The sequence below is a fragment of the Saccopteryx bilineata genome, chromosome 1 (assembly GCF_036850765.1).
Source record: "Saccopteryx bilineata isolate mSacBil1 chromosome 1, mSacBil1_pri_phased_curated, whole genome shotgun sequence".
NCBI classification, from domain to species: Eukaryota; Metazoa; Chordata; class Mammalia; order Chiroptera; family Emballonuridae; genus Saccopteryx; species Saccopteryx bilineata.
Window position 1 is genome coordinate 151,217,429 of NC_089490.1, and position 17,374 is coordinate 151,234,802.

The 17,374-nt window shown below is 46.8% G+C and overlaps 1 protein-coding gene and 1 pseudogene across 1 annotated transcript in view; both read right to left on the reverse strand.

Moving 5' to 3' along the window:
* Positions 1-17,374, reverse strand: part of LOC136319381 (mucin-16-like) — a 31,421-nt gene that overhangs the window by 9,424 nt on the left and 4,623 nt on the right. The window contains exons 2-13 of the mRNA XM_066252662.1: positions 14,848-14,972; positions 14,689-14,756; positions 11,872-12,044; positions 10,029-10,064; positions 9,729-9,794; positions 8,985-9,103; positions 8,832-8,899; positions 6,176-6,348; positions 5,161-5,196; positions 4,888-4,953; positions 1,276-1,400; positions 1,022-1,089 (exon numbers count right to left, since the gene is read on the reverse strand). Of these exons, the coding sequence (XP_066108759.1) occupies positions 1,022-1,089; positions 1,276-1,400; positions 4,888-4,953; positions 5,161-5,196; positions 6,176-6,348; positions 8,832-8,899; positions 8,985-9,103; positions 9,729-9,794; positions 10,029-10,064; positions 11,872-12,044; positions 14,689-14,756; positions 14,848-14,972 (1,123 nt within the window). The remainder of the gene's footprint in view (positions 1-1,021; positions 1,090-1,275; positions 1,401-4,887; positions 4,954-5,160; positions 5,197-6,175; positions 6,349-8,831; positions 8,900-8,984; positions 9,104-9,728; positions 9,795-10,028; positions 10,065-11,871; positions 12,045-14,688; positions 14,757-14,847; positions 14,973-17,374) is intronic.
* Positions 8,529-8,653, reverse strand: LOC136321458 (U2 spliceosomal RNA; annotated as a pseudogene).

Sequence of the window (17,374 nt, forward strand, 5' to 3'; positions counted from 1 at the left end):
TCCAACCATGACTCAGGGCTAACATAAGGCCTCCATGCCTCAGCACCCATCTCCAGGGAGAAAGGGACTCCTACAACCCAGGGCCATGAGTGGTGCTGCCCATAGTGACAACTACTAATTATTAAATATGTACTATGCAGTAAGCAGGCATTTTGTCCTCATTATCTTGTCATTTAATCCTCAAAGCATCTTTATAGGTCATATTGCTCAATTCCTACAATTTTTATTACATCCATTATAATATATAACACAACTTATATAATATAAATATAATAAATAACCATCTATAAATATATCTATGGACTTATATTTTTATTATTGTATTGTTTTATACATATATAAATTATACATTATGCTTGCTATACACATAACTAATATATAAATATATGCATATTTAAGCTAAATAATATAGAATTTTGATCATGTATATTAGGTATTATACCAGTGTCAACCCATTTTCACCCCCAGCTAGAATGTCCAGATGCTATTTTTAGGGGAGGGTGTCGCCTAAGCCCCCCACCATCCTTGGGTAGGCAGAGTCCCATCTGCTGAGTCTTACCCACTTAGGAGCACCCTTTCTCTCTGTAACACTAGGTTTTTTTCCCCTCTTAGATTCTTCAGGAAAGTTTTTGTAGAGTGGGTGTCAGATTGGTCTTTTCCACACACCGCAAAGTCATATTGTGGGCAGAGCAGACAGTGCTGCTTAAGGGCTAGGTGTTTGGATCTACAACCCAAAATGGTGGGATTTCTCTGTAAAACCTGCACAATCTACTTAGCCCCGCTGAGCCTCAGTTTCTCCTTCTGCTCCTGTTGCATGAAGTAGTTGCAGTTAATAAGACTAAATATAAAGTATCAGCTCAGCACCCTGGGTATTAGTCATTTTTAGATGCTGTTATTGTTGTCAGTATTTTCAGTGCTTAGTATTCACAGACGGTTGCTATTCCAAAAACAGATGAAGTCATGGAGCCCATAGGTTAGGTCCCTTATTGCAGACAAGCAGTGTTCTTAGGGAGGGGCTCACCTGAGCGAGGCTAGTCTGCAGCCTGCATAGAGTAATCTCAGATGGCTATTCTTGAACACAGATTTGAGCTAGGAGAGAGGAGAGGGGAGGTGAGAAGGAATGACTGAGGGAGGCCAGGAGGAGCTGGGGCATTGGTGAGCTGAATAGGGTAGAGGTAGTGAGGGTGAGGGCATAAGTGGGGTGGGTGGGGCTGACACGAGGAGGCAGGCTGGGGTAAAGTGGGTGGAGCTGGCATTAGTGGGCAGGGCTCTCACCAGACCCTGCAGGATCCTCTCCGTGGCATTGAATTTCCTGGATCCAGGGTGCTGCATGTCTTCCTCAAACTTCAGGTTGGTGGTGGTGAAGTTGAGGGTGAAAGGCACCAGGAAAGAGATGGCTGCTGCAGCGGGGGGAAGAAAAAGGAGTCCACACCTGAGTCAGACCTGGGCTGAGCTCTCAGACAACTTCTGAGATGAAGGGTCTAAATATGAGGAAGCAGGGGTTTGGAGTAGGCGGGAAAGCTGTCTTAGGACCAAAGACAGAAGGTTATATAAAGAGCAAAGCAAGATGCTGTTAGATGCAATAGCATACATATCTATTAGAATGGCTATTTAAAAATTTAAAAAAAGGAAAATAACAAGCGTTGGTGAGAATGTGGAGAAATTGGAACCCTCCTGTATTGTTGGTGGGAATGCTGGTGGAGCTGTTATAGAAATCAGTTCCTTAGAACAATTATTTTAGTTTTTTAGTTGTTATTATTATTTTTTTTAGTGAGAGGAGGTTGAGATAGACAGACTCCTGCATGTGTCCTGGCAAGGATCCACCCAGCAACCCCTGTCTGGGGCTAATGGCCAAATCAACTGAGCTATCCTCAGCACCCTCAGCCAACGCTAAAACTGATCTAGCCACTGGCTGCAAGAGGGGAAGAGGGAGAGAAGGGGGTGGGGAGAGAAGCAGGTCGTCACTTCTATGTGCCCTGACCAGGGATTGAACCCGGGGTGTCCATATGCTGGGGCAAAGCTCTATCCACTGAGCCAACTGCCCAGGGACTCTCAGAAAATTAAACATAGGATTACCATATGTTCCAGAAATTTCACTCCTAGATATACACCCAAAAGAATTGAAAACAGGGACTCACATAGTTGAACACAAATATTCATAGCTATTGAATAAAATAGACAAAAGATGGAAACAACCTAAGTGTCCATCAACAAATGAATGGATAAACCAATGTGGTCCAGCCATGCAATGGAGTAGTATTCAGCTATAAAAGGAATGAACTTCTGATATATGATACACTATGGATGAACCTTGGAAACGTTATGCTAGCCAGACACAAAAGGACACATCTTGTATAATTCCCCTTCTGTAAGGAAGCTAGAACAGGAAAATTAATAGAGACATAAATTAGAAGAGAGGTTATCAGGGGCTGGGGGAAGGAAATGGGGAGTTAGTGCTTAATAGGGGCAGAATTTCTGTTTCTTTTTCTTTAAAAATTTAAATTTAATAAGGTGACGTTGATCAACAAGAGTACATAGATTTTGAGTAAACATCTCCACACCATTTGGACAGTCAATTATGTTGTATACCCATCATCTTACTTTTGTATTCCTCTTTATATCCCTGCCCCACCCACCCCTCCCCCACTCCCTCTTCCCCTGGTAACCACTGCACTCTTCTATGTCCCTGAGTCTCCATTCTGTATCTCACCTATGTGTACAATCATATAGTTTTTAGCTCTTTCTGATTTCTTTATTTAGCCATAAGAAACAATGATATAGTATCATTTAAGACAATAGGAATGGACCTTGATAACATTATATTGAGTGAAATTAGAGTTTCTGTTTCAAATGTTGAAAAATTCTTGTAAATAGGCAGTGGCAATGGTTGCACAATATTGTGAATAGACACTTAAAAAATGGTCAAAACAGCCCTGGTGGGTAGGCTTAGCTGTAGAGCGTCAGCCCAACATGTGGAAGTCCCAGGTTTATTCCCAGTCAGGGCACACAGAAGAAGTGACCATCTGCTTCTCCACCCCTCCCTCTTCTCTCTCTCTCTCCTCTCCCCTCCAGCAGCCATGGCTCGAATGGTTTGTGTGAGCAATTTGACTCCAGGCACTGAGGATGGCTCCATGGCCTTGCCTCAGGTGCTGAAATAGCTCTCTTGCCAAGCAACAGAGCAGCAGCCCCAGATGGGCAGAGCATCACCCTGTAGGGAGCTTGCTGGGTGGATCTCGGTTGGGGTGCATGCCAGAGTCTGTCTCTCGGCCTCCTCACTTCTTACTTAAGAATTTTTTTTAATTGGTCAAAATAGTACATTCTATGTTGGTTTCAAATCCTCTCATAGCTCTTCACCAGCATGAGGCCAAGGGCATGTTACTCAACCTGTATGTACTACCTCCATTTCTTTAACTGTAAAATGGGGGAAAATCACACTTTGTAAGACAATTATGGAAATTAAATGACTATTAAAGGAGTTAGCACATTTCAAGGGCATTATGCTGAGTGAAAAAAACCAGTCACCAAAGGTCACATGTTGTATGATTCCATGGATATAACATTCTCAAAATAACAAAATTATAGAAGTGGTTTATAGATTAGTAGTTTCCAGGAATTGGGCTGGGTGGGTGGGACTTATAAAAGAGTCAAAGGAGGTTTTTGTGGTGATGATACAGTTCTATGTATTTTTATTTTATTTAAAAAAATTTTTTTAACTTTCATTTTTTTTCTTAAGTGAGAGGTGGGAGGCAGGGAGGCAGAGACACGCTCCTGCATGCATCCTGACCGGAATCCACCTGGCAGGCTCCCTACAGTGTGATGCCCTGCCCATTTGGAGCTGCTACTTCTTCCCGTGGCAACCAAGCTATTTCAGCACCTGAGGTGAGTGAGGCCATGGAGCCATCCTCAGTGCCTGGGGCTTAATTACTCGAACCATTCGAGTCATGGCTGCTGGAGGGTAGGAGAGAGAGAGAGAAGAGGAGAAGAGGAGGGGTGGAGAAGCAGATGGTCACTTCTCCTGTGTGCCCTGACTGGGAATCAAACCCAGGACTTCCACACACTGGGCTGACACTCTACTGCTGAACCAACCGTCCAGGGCCCTGTTCTGTATCTTGATTCTGGTCATGGTTATGAAAATCTACAAATGTGATCAAATGGCATAGAACTACCCGCACACATACAGATACAGGTGCATGTAAAACTGAAATCTGAAATCTGAGTTCTGTAGATTTTAACAACGTGAATTGATTTCCTGGTTTTGATGTTGTACTATGGTCACGTCAGATGCTAATCAGGGAAGAGAAGCTGGGTGAAGAGTACAGGAATCTCTGCACATTTTTTTTGCAACTTCCTGTGTATCTATGTTCATATCAAAATGAAAAGGTAGAAATAAAAAGAAGAATTGTACAGGGTCTGGCAGGTAGTAAGTGCTGAACAACATGGTTATCTTTTATAGTTATTATCACCTATAACTGCATGTCTAATTTCCATCTTCCTCAATATGCTGCAGACTGGGTGACAGGTGGGACCACACCTGACTTCTCATCTCAACCTCTCTGCCTAGCACAGAACACGTGCCCAATAATATTTGTTTAACTAAATAGTCTGGCACTCCCAGTGCTAGGTGTGGTTACAGACATTTTCATTTAACCTTCACAATGACCTTATGAAATATGATTCCTCAGGAGGAAACTGAGTCACCGAAAGTGTAGGTAAACTGTTCAACGTGAACAGCTGGAGAGATGAGGCCACATTACTGCTCTTGAAGAGGTCAGAGCAGAGAGAGGGCACCCATGGCAGCTCCAGCTTCCCTAAACAGCAGCTTTTCCTGCAGTTCCTAGGTCCCATCTTTGAGGCTTCCTGGGAGGAGCTGGAAGAGATGTCACTCACCCGTGGAGCTGGAGAAGTGGGCTGGCACCGGCAAGGTCCTTGGGAAGAGCGTGGAGGTCACAGTAGCTGAAGAGAAATGGTTCGGAGAAGGAATGGGGCCCCTGAGCGTGGCATGAATAACTCTGTGCATCTTTCTTGTCCAGCCCAAGCCACTAATGTTCAGGGAGACAACCAGGTCTTCTGGATTCCTCTCCCCCCAGGTCCCTGGGCCGGGGATTCAGGTGCTGTCCACAGGGGCCGGAGCACCCGGTCATCAGAGCCCTGAGTACTCACCACTGGGGGTGGAGGCTGAAGTCCGGTGGGAAAAACCTGAAATGAGAAAAGGAGACGTAGTAGGATAGGAGTGGGGGAGCGATATCCGAGGTACAGGCCAATGACCACCACCCTCTATCCCAAACTGAGACTTTCAAGTCTAGCAATTTGATAGTAATGATTCAGGTGCAACTACATCTTGTTCCTAAAGGGTTGAGAAATCAAAGCCCCAGGCCCTGGCTTCATGGGCTTGCAATTTATTTGGGAAGATATACCAACATTTCTAGAACATGGGTTTGCTAACTGTGCTTCTCAGGGTCGAGAGGGGGTTCTGAGATACTGGCAGGGAGAGAGATCAATAGCCAGACTCTTGGCCCTGGCCAGTTGTTTCAGTGATAGAACGCTGGCCCAGCATGTGGATGTCCCGGGTTTGATTCCAGGTCAGGGCACACGGTGAAGCAACCATCTGCTTCTCCATCCTTCCCCCTCTCCCTTCTCTCTCTCTTTCTATCTCTCTTCTCTCATAGCCATGGCTTGGTTACAGCAAGTTGGCCCTGGGCACTGAGGATGGCTCCATGGCCTCACCTCAGGCACTAAAATAACTTGGTTGCAGAGCAATTGAGCAATAGCCTCACATGGGCAGAGCATTGCCTGTTATGGGGCTTGCCAGGTGGATTTTGGTTGGAGCACATGCAGGAGTCTATCTCTGCCTCTCCGCCTCTCACTTAACAACAACAAAAATAGCCAGACTCTTGAATCTCTATTAGCCTCAGCCAGAGGGATATTGTCATTCATCTGTCTGGAGGAGGGCTTTTGTGCCTCAGGAAAGTGTACAGATCAGTTCTCTGGAATGCACAGATGCCAAGGAAAGAGAAGAGTTTGCAAACTGGAGGGGAGTGGGGTCCTTGAGTCATCAAGGGAGACTGCTCAGGCAGAAGACCATGCATAGGTAGGGTCCCATGGCAAAAAAGAGTCTGCATCCCCTCTGGTGCCCAGATTCTCAGCTTCACTTTATGGTTACAAAAAGGATGCTCACCATTGACGTAGAGGCTGTCCCTGTCCAGGGTGTAGGAGCCCAGCTGGGTGACACCGTGGGTTCCCTGGCTCATCTCCCAGTACAGCTGCTCTCTGTCCAGCTTAGGACCCACGTGGTCAGAACGGTACATGCAGACAGTATCAATTCCAGTGCTCATTCCGTCTTCCTCAGGTCTGGGTGGAGAATGGGGGGTTACACAGTGATGGGGAGGGGGGACTCCATGTAGGAGTGCAGAGAAGCAGGAGGACTAGTGGGCAGCCTGAAATGGCCTTGGTGTTGGGGGAGGGTCAGAAATAAATTGGACAGCCAAGGTCCCTGAATACAGAGGATAAAGCATCTCAAAATGTTGATATTTGTGCTAAACTTTAATATCACAATCATAACAAAGCAACATACCCCTAACAACAGAAGTGTGGCAGAGAGGAAGAAGGAGTGCGTTTGGGAATTGAACAAGGTGAAAAAAGGCAATGTCAAATTGCTGAAATCCTAGCTCTGCTACTTAATTTCTGGGTGACTCTGGATAAGTCTCTCAGTCTCTCTGTGGCCTATTGTTTTAATCTGTCAAGTGAGGTAACAGGATGGACTTCACAGCACTTAGTACTAGTAAGTGCTCAATAAAAGGCATCAAGTTTTATTATGTATTACGAGGGCTGCCATTCCTGATATGAATGGACTTTGCGATAATTTAGCGTTTTTTGAAGGCAACACTGAGGCCAAGCAGCCAGCTGTGGGTGGGGGTAAGGATGAGGCTGTGTGGTATCCTAGAGCCAGACAAATCCCAGGGCCAGCAGAAAGGATAAGATAACAGCATCATGGCTGAAGGACCATGCTGAATTTGTTTGGAGCTGTGGGCATTCCACCCTCTTTAGTAAGTCTTGACTGGTTTCCCAAGCAAGTTCTATTCATCTAGGCACCTTCCCACTCTATAGAGTGGCTAATATTCAGGGCTGCATTCTCATTTGACTTCTATTTTTTTGTCCCTGATTCTTCTGGGGTCATTGTGTCAGCCACTGGTTTTATTATTATGAGGTCTAATCTCATTCTTTTGGCCAAGACCTCTCTCTTGAGCTCTATGCCATGTCGCCAACAGCCTCAGGGATGTCCTTCAGACCTCTTAGATTCCAGATATCTCAAATTAAGCTCATCATCTTCCCTCCTAAAAGCGCAGAACCTGCTCCTCCTCATATGGTTCCACATTCATGCCAGAGCCAGAGATTTAAGAAGCTTCCTGAACTTTCTGCCATCTTGTTTTCCCCTATCCAAGCAATATCCAGGTCTGGTCCAACATCTCACTGGTGTCCCCACCTCTTCCTGTTCTATCATTACTTCAAAATTTTCCATCCCCATATCTACCAGTGTTTACTTTAGATGACATCATGTCAGGGCTCTGCTTCCAACTCCACAGTTTCCCTGGCTCTGAATGAGTATGACTAATGCTTTTAGAACACCTACTAGTTGTTCCACTTTTACCTTTGCTGTCTCTTTTTATCTTTCAGCAACTCTGGGAGATCAATGCTGATATAATTTTCACTTTAGAGTTGTGAAAACAAAGACACAGAGATGTTAAAGATGTTAAAGAACTCGCAACACCTCGAAGGGCTGGTGACAGAAACAGGATGTGACTTCATGCATTTGGACATAAGGACCAGAAGTACTCAGGCTTTTGCTGTGCAAAATATTATGGAAACTCCTTAGTATGACTTTAACTCCAGCTCTAATCTAAACACTTGATGTCATTCGCTTCTTGCAACTCATCCCACAATTTACCCACCACTTACACAACTATACTCCTGTGTACCCATTCATCTGCTCGGCAGTCCCCCCGATCAGCTAGCTTCCTTCCTTCCTTCCTTCCTTCCTTCCTTCCTTCCTTCCTTCCTTCCTTCCTTCCTTCCTTCCTTCCTTCCTTCCTTCCTTCCTTCCTTCCTTCCTTCCTTCCTCTTTTTCTTCTTTCTTTTATTCTTTGCTATTTTCCAGACATTGTACTCTTCAATTTCACAGAACTTCTCTCAAGCACCAGGGTAGTTCTCGCATCTGCCCCATTACTTAAGCTATACCACCCTTTGAAGTACGTTGGCCAATGTTTATTCTAGCTAATGCACAGTCAACCATCAAAACACATCCCAGGCATCACCCTTCTCCAGACAGCTTCCACTCAGCTTCCCCGGTTGAGCTAAAGGCTATTCTCTGTGCTCCTATAAACACCATATAGTGCTTTATCATTGCACTGACCCCATTCAGATGATGATTATAAGTCTGTATGGCTACTGTGGGCACCTTGAGGAAATGACTCATGACCGATTCTCTGTGTCATTAGTGTCTGTCACAGGGTACTACCATTTCATGTTTACTGAATGAGTCAATGCTGCATTTTCTGACCAATGAACATGAATGCTTTGTGGATCTGCTTATCCAAATGGATTAAACTGATAAGAACAGATACTACACTTAATCTTAGCCAAAAGGCCGAGAAGCAATTTATCCAAATAATTGAAGACACTTCTTTGAGATAGCTCTCTCTGATGCACTCAGCCAGAGGGTATGCCTTCCAAGTTTGAATCTCTTGAAGTTGAAGATCCCAATCATCTATGATTTTGGCTTTGTGGATGTCATGTTCAGATCCTCACCTCTGGGTGAGCCTGTCTGTGAGTCTCACCTGAGCAGGGCCAGTCTGCAGCCAGAGTACAGTGGGCCGATGCTGGTGTTCTTGAACAAAAGACCAAGCTGGGGAGGAGGGAAAATGAGGTAAGCTGAAGAGACTGGTGGGAAAGAACAAGGAATGTCAGGGTAGGCATTGATGGGCTCTTACCAAGCGATTCAAAACCCTCTCAGTGGTGTTGAACTTCGCAGAACCTGGAGGCCTCATGTCTGGGCTGAAGAGCATGTTGGTGATGGTGAAGTTGAGGGTAAAAGCCACTGGAGCTGCAGCTGGAGGGAAAGAGAGAGGAGACCCATCCTAACCTTGGGCCTGAGCCATATGTGGGGAGGGGACTAGGGTTATCTCTGGTCCATAGTGTCCAGTTGTTGAGGACTGAGATACCCTATCTGGCCGCCCTCCCTCCTCAGCCAGCCAAAGAGGAAGAAGGGACCTCCCTGCTAGATGTGTGATGTCCGCTCAGTAGGGAGTCCCCACCCTTTCATCCCCGAGTGCTCAAAAGCTGACAAGTTTTGGACACTTTGGTGAGAAGAGAAAGTGCCAAGACCTTTTGTGCTCAGCCTTGGGCTACAAATATGAGCAGTCAAAAAAACCAAATCCTAGTCATTGTCACTAGGAAGCAGTGGTCCAAGCAAGAGTGTGCTGTGCTGAGATCTGGAGGACAAGGAGAAGCGGGCACAGCTGAGTTCCAAGAACAGTGAGTAGAAAAGCCCTGAAGCTGGAAGGATGTTTGGGCCCCTGAGGAAAAGAAATGAGGCTGTGGTGGCCAGAGACCAGGGAGCAAGGGAGAGAGTGGGCAGGCTGTGCTGGGTGGCACCACAGTCGAGATCATGCAGGAATTCAACAGCTGTGAAATGAGACTTGAAGTTTAATGGGACTCAGAGGTCAGATTCCTACCTGAGGAGCTGGGAGTGGGGCTCAGAGATGCTGTGGGTCCTGGAAGGAATGTGGAGGTCACCAGAGCTGAAAGAAAGTACAATATGAATAAAAATTGTCGAGCCTCATCATGAAGCAATGGGAGGGTCGAGCTGTTCGTGGGAACTTGCGTCTCTAGCTTGTCCTGATCTGAGGCGTCTGGTGGGCTGTGGCTGCTCTGGGGCTGACAACCTAGGGGATGGGGATACTTTCCTCTTGGGGGCTAAGCTTGCAGAGGAAGGGTCCCAGGAGCACAAGGACATCCAGGCCCTCATTACTCACTGCTAGTGGTAGGGATCCAGTCCCGATGGTTATAGCCTGCAGAGAAGCAAAAAGGAAGGGTAAGAGGATGGGAGGAGATTGAGATGGGGTGAGGGGTAGAAATGCTGTAGAAACACAAACACACAAACTTCCCTGAGTGCTTTCTCTGAGATATATGAATAAATAAGAACAGTGTCTTTATGAGTTGCCTGCCTGATACTCTGATCCTTGTTATCAATAACCAGAAAGTAATGATCAAAGCTTCCCCAATCTTGTGTGGGTTTACTGAGTGCCTGGAACAACAGCACCCTTATTCAGTGAATAATAGAGACAGCAATTTTATATGCATGCTTCCAGACTTATTTGTATTTTCTTTACCTATTAACTATAATTTTGTCTTTACTTTTCTAGTTTTTCCCAGTACCCAACTCTCCAAAGACAGCTTGATCTGTGACAATGTACAGTAGTTCTTGGACCCCTGTAATGTTGAACTGAGATAACAAAAGAGATGGAGAGAGAGAGAGAGAGAGATGAGCTTGCAGAGAGAGGAAAGACTGGGTGCCAATAAGAGACTATGAAGTTGAAATATAACAGGAATTGGGAAAAAGGACTTGAATAATTATGATTCTGGATTGTGGACCAGATCCTTTGATGCTCTGAATGTAACGCAAGTAAAACTTAGACTTATTTTTATATTTTATGGTCGAACTGGGTTTCTTGAAATGACACTTATCTTTGAGACTGAGCCAAGGGAAGCCCTGTAATTTACTTTTATTGTTCAGATTTTATCTCATTTGATAAAAATGAGTCTTAGGTGACTTCTTTTTAAAAAATTCCGTTCTGAAAATGGACACTGAAGTTCAAAGAGGTTTTGTGGCTTGCCCAGGGCCACATAGAAAGTAAAAGAGAAGGCCAGGGCTTGAGTAAAGCCAGATCAGTGATTCACCAAAGCCCACACAGGTAACTATTATTTTCAAGTAATTTCCAAAGACTAATGAAATCCAACACAGGATTTAACACAGGTAAAAAGAAAATGTCCATGGTGATATAAGGGGGACACAATTAATCAAGTGTTCATTTATATTGTTATATTAGAGACCCCTTGCTGTGCCTTCCCATCCTGAGGTTTGAGGCTTGTTCTTGTTGCATTAGTCTGTAGTGTAGCCTAGTAGTTAGGGGGCCTAGGTTTTAGAGTCAATTTAAGGTTTGATTCCTGACATGGCTATTGACGTTAATTATCTGATCTTGGAAAAATGCATTTCCCTCCCCAAGCTTTGCTTTCTCTTCTGTAAGATACTCATGATACCTGAGAGAGTGTTGGGCAGGATTAGCAATACATGGTACATATAACATTCTGGGTCAGAGGAATCCCTCAGTAAATCTTAGCCTATCGTGTAGGTGTTATTGTAGGTATTGTTGCTAAGAGCGTGGTTGCAATGGAATTTATTGTTAAAAACATTCCTAACAGCTTTCTTGATTGGTTGGCAGGTGGTGCAGTGCCAGCTGGCCCTTGGAGAATGGGTAAAGGAGCACCGGCTCCTGTAGGAAGTGAAAGAAGCAGATTAGTCACTGCACTGGGAACCCATTGCCTCTTGAGTTGACCGCTGCGGGCTTACTTTACTGCCTTCCTCCCTTGATAACTACATGCTCCATTTGAGCTTCTGTGCCTGTCATTGGGATGAAAAAGACAAAAGGAAACTTTTATTTTCAGACCTTAAAAGGTGCTTTTTAGGTGTTATGAAGGGAGAGGATTGAGCTGCCACGGAAAGTCTAGGGCCCAGGGAAACATGGGTACAGAGGAAAGCACGCCGAGGAGACCCGTCTGAGGAGCAGGAAGAGATCCCAACTGCACTGAGCTGCTCACCATTGACGAAGAGACTGCTCCTGTCCAGGGTGTAGGGGCCCAGCTGAGTGACAGCATGGGTCTGCCGGCTTAGCTCCAGGTACAGCCGTTCTCTGTCCAGCTGGCAGCCTGTGGGATCTGGGTGGTGGGTGCAGATGGCACCCACTGCAGTGCTTGTCCCCTCCTTTTCAGCCCTGGGACAGAAGGGACATAGAAATCAAGACATATGAGAGGTGAACACTCCTGACCACTCCTTTCTTCAGGTGCACCACTTAGTTTTTACATCAGCAGTCTTCCTTGGGCTCATCTGCTTTCTAAAACCCATATTTTTCTGTCTCATGGGGGGGGAGGATCCAGACCCCGCTACCCCCTTAAATGCAGTGTTCCACGGATTACTACAGCTACTCCTTGAGTAATGTTCTTCTTGTCCCCATTACCTCCTTATTAATTGGTTGAAGCACATTATTTCAACCGCCAGCCCCCAGGACCCTGTCTATTCATGAAGATGAATACAGATGGTGTCACTCCAGAACAAGCTTAGTACTGCTTGGTCTATGGGGTTGGGGACAGGGGGCTCCCAGGGAAAATAATCTTGAGGACCCAGGGCCAGGCAGCATGTGGGTAGGAAAGGAAGAGGACTGGGGACCCCGTGGAAGGTGAGTGATCACCTTCGAGGCTAGTTGTGACCCTGTGCAACAACCATCACAGAGTCTGAGATGGGAATTTGATTTCAGGTTGGCAAATCCCAAGGCTGAGGTCAACCCGTTGGGAGTACCTTTTGGGCATGCAACCAAGTTTGGAGGAAAACAGTGAAAACGAGTTAAGAAGTAACCAGGGGCAACTAGTTGAAAAATAAACTTGCCCTGAATTTCAGCTGACCCTAAAGTGTTTCACTCAATGCGGGGGCTCTACAGGTAGGAAGAAAGAACGCTCTCCTCCCTTGCCTGTGACTTCTGCTTGCTGTCATCCACGCTATACAGAGCTTGCCCATTTCACACTCACATAGTTGTGCAGCGGTTCTTAAAGTGTGGCCCTGGGACCTCTGGTGTCCCCAAAACTATTACAGGAGTTCACCAAGTAAAGAATACTCTTATAATAATCCTAAAATGTTATTTTCACACTCATTCTATGAGTATGCAGTGACATTGTTTTTCCAGAGGCTATGAAGTGGAGGTATTATAAAAAATTGAATGCAGTAGATGTCCTGGTATCTTTTCCTAAGCCAGACATGAAAAGGATTTGCAAAAATGTAAACAACGACCCTCTTCTCATTGTGCTGCTTTAATTTTTTTTAAGGGGTGGAGGATATGAATACTGTGTATAAAAAATTTGTCATTTATGTTAACATATAATATGTTAATTATTTTTAATGACTATGTGGATACATTTTCTGCTTTAATTTCTAGCACAGTGAATATGGGCAGATACAACCCCAAGTCCGAAGGCTCTTTGGAGTTTTGAGTACTTTTGATAAATGAAAAGGGTTGTTGAGCCTGGCAAGCTTGAGTACCACTGGTATTGTGGTTAAAAGGAGGAACTCCAGAGCCAGAACAACAAGTTCAAATCCTAGCTCCTCTTACACAATCAACTTGGCTGCTCTGCAAGGTCAAATAATAATCATGTTGTTGTGATGATGAAATGAATAAAAATGTAACCCTAGTCAGTTGATTCAGGGGTAGAGTGTCGGCCCACCATGTGGAAGTTCTGGGTTTGATTTCCAGTTAGGGCACACAGGAGAGATGCCATCTGCTTTTCATCACCCCCCCCCCTCTCCACTTCTCTCTTTGTCTCTCTCTTCCCTTTTTGTAGCCATGGCTTGATTGGAGCAAATTGGCCCCAGGCACTGAGAATGGCTCTGCGGAATCTTTGCCTCAGGTGCTAAAAATAGCTCGGTTGGGAGCAGCCCCAGATGAGCAGAGCATTGGCCCCAGACGGAGGTTGCCAGGTGGATCCCAGTCTGGGTGCATGCGGGAGTCTGTCTCTATTTCTCCCCTACTCTCACTTAAAAAAAAAAAAAGAAAAAGAAATGAATGAAAATGTGTAGTAAGTCACTTAGATTTATTGAATGGCATGGACTATGAGCAATATTATTATTGATTTCCCCATATTGTGGAGAGATGGGGGTAGGTATATTGGGCTCAGCTTATTAGAGGACACTGTGACAATACACGTGGACTCTCTCCTCAGGGAATGATGTGGGGAGGGATGAACCTCTCTGGCAGGATGAGTTGAGTGGGCTGGAAGGAGGAACACACAGAGAGGCCATAAGGTCATTTAGTGTAAGGAAAGGGTCCTGCGCCCACTGACTTCGGAAGGCTCTGAGTGTGGACATAGGCAGAGAAGAGAAGACAGGTCTCTTCAGAGTTCAGGCCTATCTGAGAGTTTAAGATCACAATATATCCTGCTGGTACTCAACATCTGATTTGTTTTTACCTTTTAGATCAGTAAGACTTTCTTTGGGGGAATCCTTACCTCTTTTCAGGGATTAAACTGTAGATCTGCAGTTTCCAAAACTGTCCCCAATAGGGTGGTTATGAGCTGGGCCAGGGAGAGTGTCATTGAGTGCTCACAATGGGATATGCATTGCAATAAAGGATTAACAACTCCAAGAGTAAGACACTGTTATTATAATCATTTTATAGCTAGTGTGATTGAAGATTAGAGAGGTTATGTGACCTGCCCTAAATCACACAGCTAGCAAATGGAAGAGCAGGGGTGCACACTCAGCCACTTTGGGCCCACTATGCTACACTGCCTCTCAGCAAAGGCTCAAACACGGGCATGCGGAGAGCCAAGAAAGGAGAGAAGTAGGGTTTCGGAAGGTACTTGACAGCTCACCTGAGCAAAGTCAGTCTGCAGCCAGTATAGAGGGAACCGATGCTGCTGTTCTTGAACAAGGGCCCCAGCTGGGGAGAAATGAGAGAGATGAGCAGGAGGAGCCAGGACAGTGGGGGTGGAGGGGTTGGGGTCCCGTGGGAATTGTTGGAGGGCTCTCACCAGTTGCTGCAGGTGTCTCTCAGTGCTGTTGAATATCTCTGAGCCCAAGTTTCCCATGTCCTCCGTGTAGCGCAGGTTGGTGATGGTGAAGTTGACAGTAAAAGGCATCAAGGAAGGTCCTGCAGCTGCAGCAGGGGGGAGAGTCAAGTGAGGCCAGCCCCAGCCAGGCCTGGGCTGAAGGTGGGAGCTAGGGCTCCGGACAGGCGCCTCAGCTCCAGTGCTGCGCTGGGGCCCGGCTTAGGCTGTGCTCCTGAGACACCTTGTGGTGCAGTCACTGCCCGAGACCCCCTCACACAGGGTGACCCACCATCCCAGTTTCCACAGGACCATGTGGGTTTCTGGGATGCAGACCTTCAGTTTAGAAGTGTGACTGTCCTGGACAAAGTGAGATGAGTTGGTTACCCTGTTCCCACTTCCCCTGGACTCTGAGCATCTCAGCACATGCCAGAACTGTAAGGTTCGGGGTCAGGGTAGCTTTTTAAAACTCGAGTCCCCTTTAAAACTAAAACTCGCCCTGGCCAGTTGGCTCAGCGGTAGAGCGTCGGCCTAGCGTGCGGAGGACCCGGGTTCGATTCCCGGCCAGGGCACACAGGAGAAGCGCCCATTTGCTTCTCCACCCCTCCGCTGCGCCTTCCTCTCTGTCTCTCTCTTCCCCTCCCGCAGCCAAGGCTCCATTGGAGCAAAGATGGCCCGGGCGCTGGGGATGGCTCTGTGGCCTCTGCCTCAGGCGCTAGAGTGGCTCTGGTCGCAACATGGGGACGCCCAGGATGGGCAGAGCATCGCCCCCTGGTGGGCAGAGCGTCGCCCCTGGTGGGCTTGCCGGGTGGATCCCGGTCGGGCGCATGCGGGAGTCTGTCTGACTGTCTCTCCCTGTTTCCAGCTTCAGAAAAATGAAAAAACAAAACAAAAAAAAGAAACAAAAAAAAACACACTAAAACTCGCCTCAGCCAGGCTCAAAGCAGAACATTTCCTTCCTCACCCTGAGGTTGTAGTTAATTGGCTGCTATTCTCTTGCTTAATGGCTTTCTCCCTTCACTTTGAAATGTAGAAATGTCAGGGAAACCTTACATTGGGAAGGGACCTGACAATTAGAAGAGTTTAAATCACAATAAAGCCAGCCTACAGGCCCAGATGATAGCAGCCTTCTAAGGGATCAGCACCCCCCCCTTCCCCACCCAGCCATTCCAAGGGCAGAGCAAACCAGTGGGAGGTGGGGGGACTGGCTTGCTTGAAGCTTCTGCCTGCCAGGCCTACCCAGGACCTTTTGAACTAGCACAGACCTCCTTTAGACAGTTGAGCCGGGAGATAAACAATTTGGAGAAACTGAGGCACCTCTCCAATCCACATATGGAAAATATTACTTTGGGCCCTGGCCGGTTGGCTCAGTGGTAGAGCGTCGGCCTGGCGTGCAAGGGGTCCCGGGTTCGATTCCCGGACAGGGCACACAGGAGGAGCACCCATCTGCTTCCCCACCCCTCCCCCTCTCCTTCCTCTCTGTCTCTCTCTTCCCCTCCTGCAGCGAGGCTCCATTGGAGCAAAGATGGCCCGGGCGCTGGAGATGGCGCCTTGGCCTCTGCCCCAGGCGCTAGAGTGGCTCTGGTCGCAATAGAGCGACACCCCGGAGGGGCAGAGCATCGCCCCCTGGTGGGCAGAGCGTCGCCCCCTGGTGGGCGTGCCGGGTGGATCCCAGTCGGGCGCATGCGAGAGTCTGTCTGTCTCTCCCCGTTTCCAGCTTCGGAAAAATACAAAAAAAAAAAAAAAAAAAAAAAGAAGAAAGAAAAAAAAAAGAAAATATTACTTTGTACCTATAGAGGCAGTGATGTGAGCCGCTTTTTCCAAAACCCCTAACTAAATTATAAATACCTTTCTCCAACCCTTTCCAGGGCTGACATGGCATTTGGGTCCATCTCAGCATGCTTGTACCCAAGCATTTTAAATAAACAATGCTTCTGGATACACGAGCCTTGTGTTTCCGGTTCGACTCTCCCCAGTGCCCACCCACAGACCCAGGAAGGGGCTCAGCCAGTCAGCCATCTCATAGGGGACAAGGCAGTCCGCAGGGATTCTCTCCAGGTCAGACCTAGTCAGGGGTTTATACTGACCCATCAGTTTCCAAGAGAAGCTGACAGGAGGCTTTCCCCTTCCCCAGTGAACCGGCCACCTGCAGCTTTAACCTAACAAGAACCTGCATCTCTGTCTTGGGGAAATGATCAGGCCCAGAGAGCAACCCTGTAGCAATGAGGGGTGGGAGATGGAGAATAAAGACCCCAGCTTCTTCACCCTCATGTGGGGTGGCTCTAAAGCAGCGGTTCTCAACCTGTGGGTCGCGACCCCGGGGGGGGGGTGTCGAACGACCAAAACACAGGGGTCGCCTAAAGCCATCGGAAAATACTTATTTTATTATATGGCTTTAGGCAACCCCTGTGTTTTGGTCGTTCGACCCCGCGACCCACAGGTTGAAAACCACTGCTCTAAAGCGTATGTTATGGCCCTTCTCCCTTCCAGCCTTCAGAATAAGTTTCTGTGT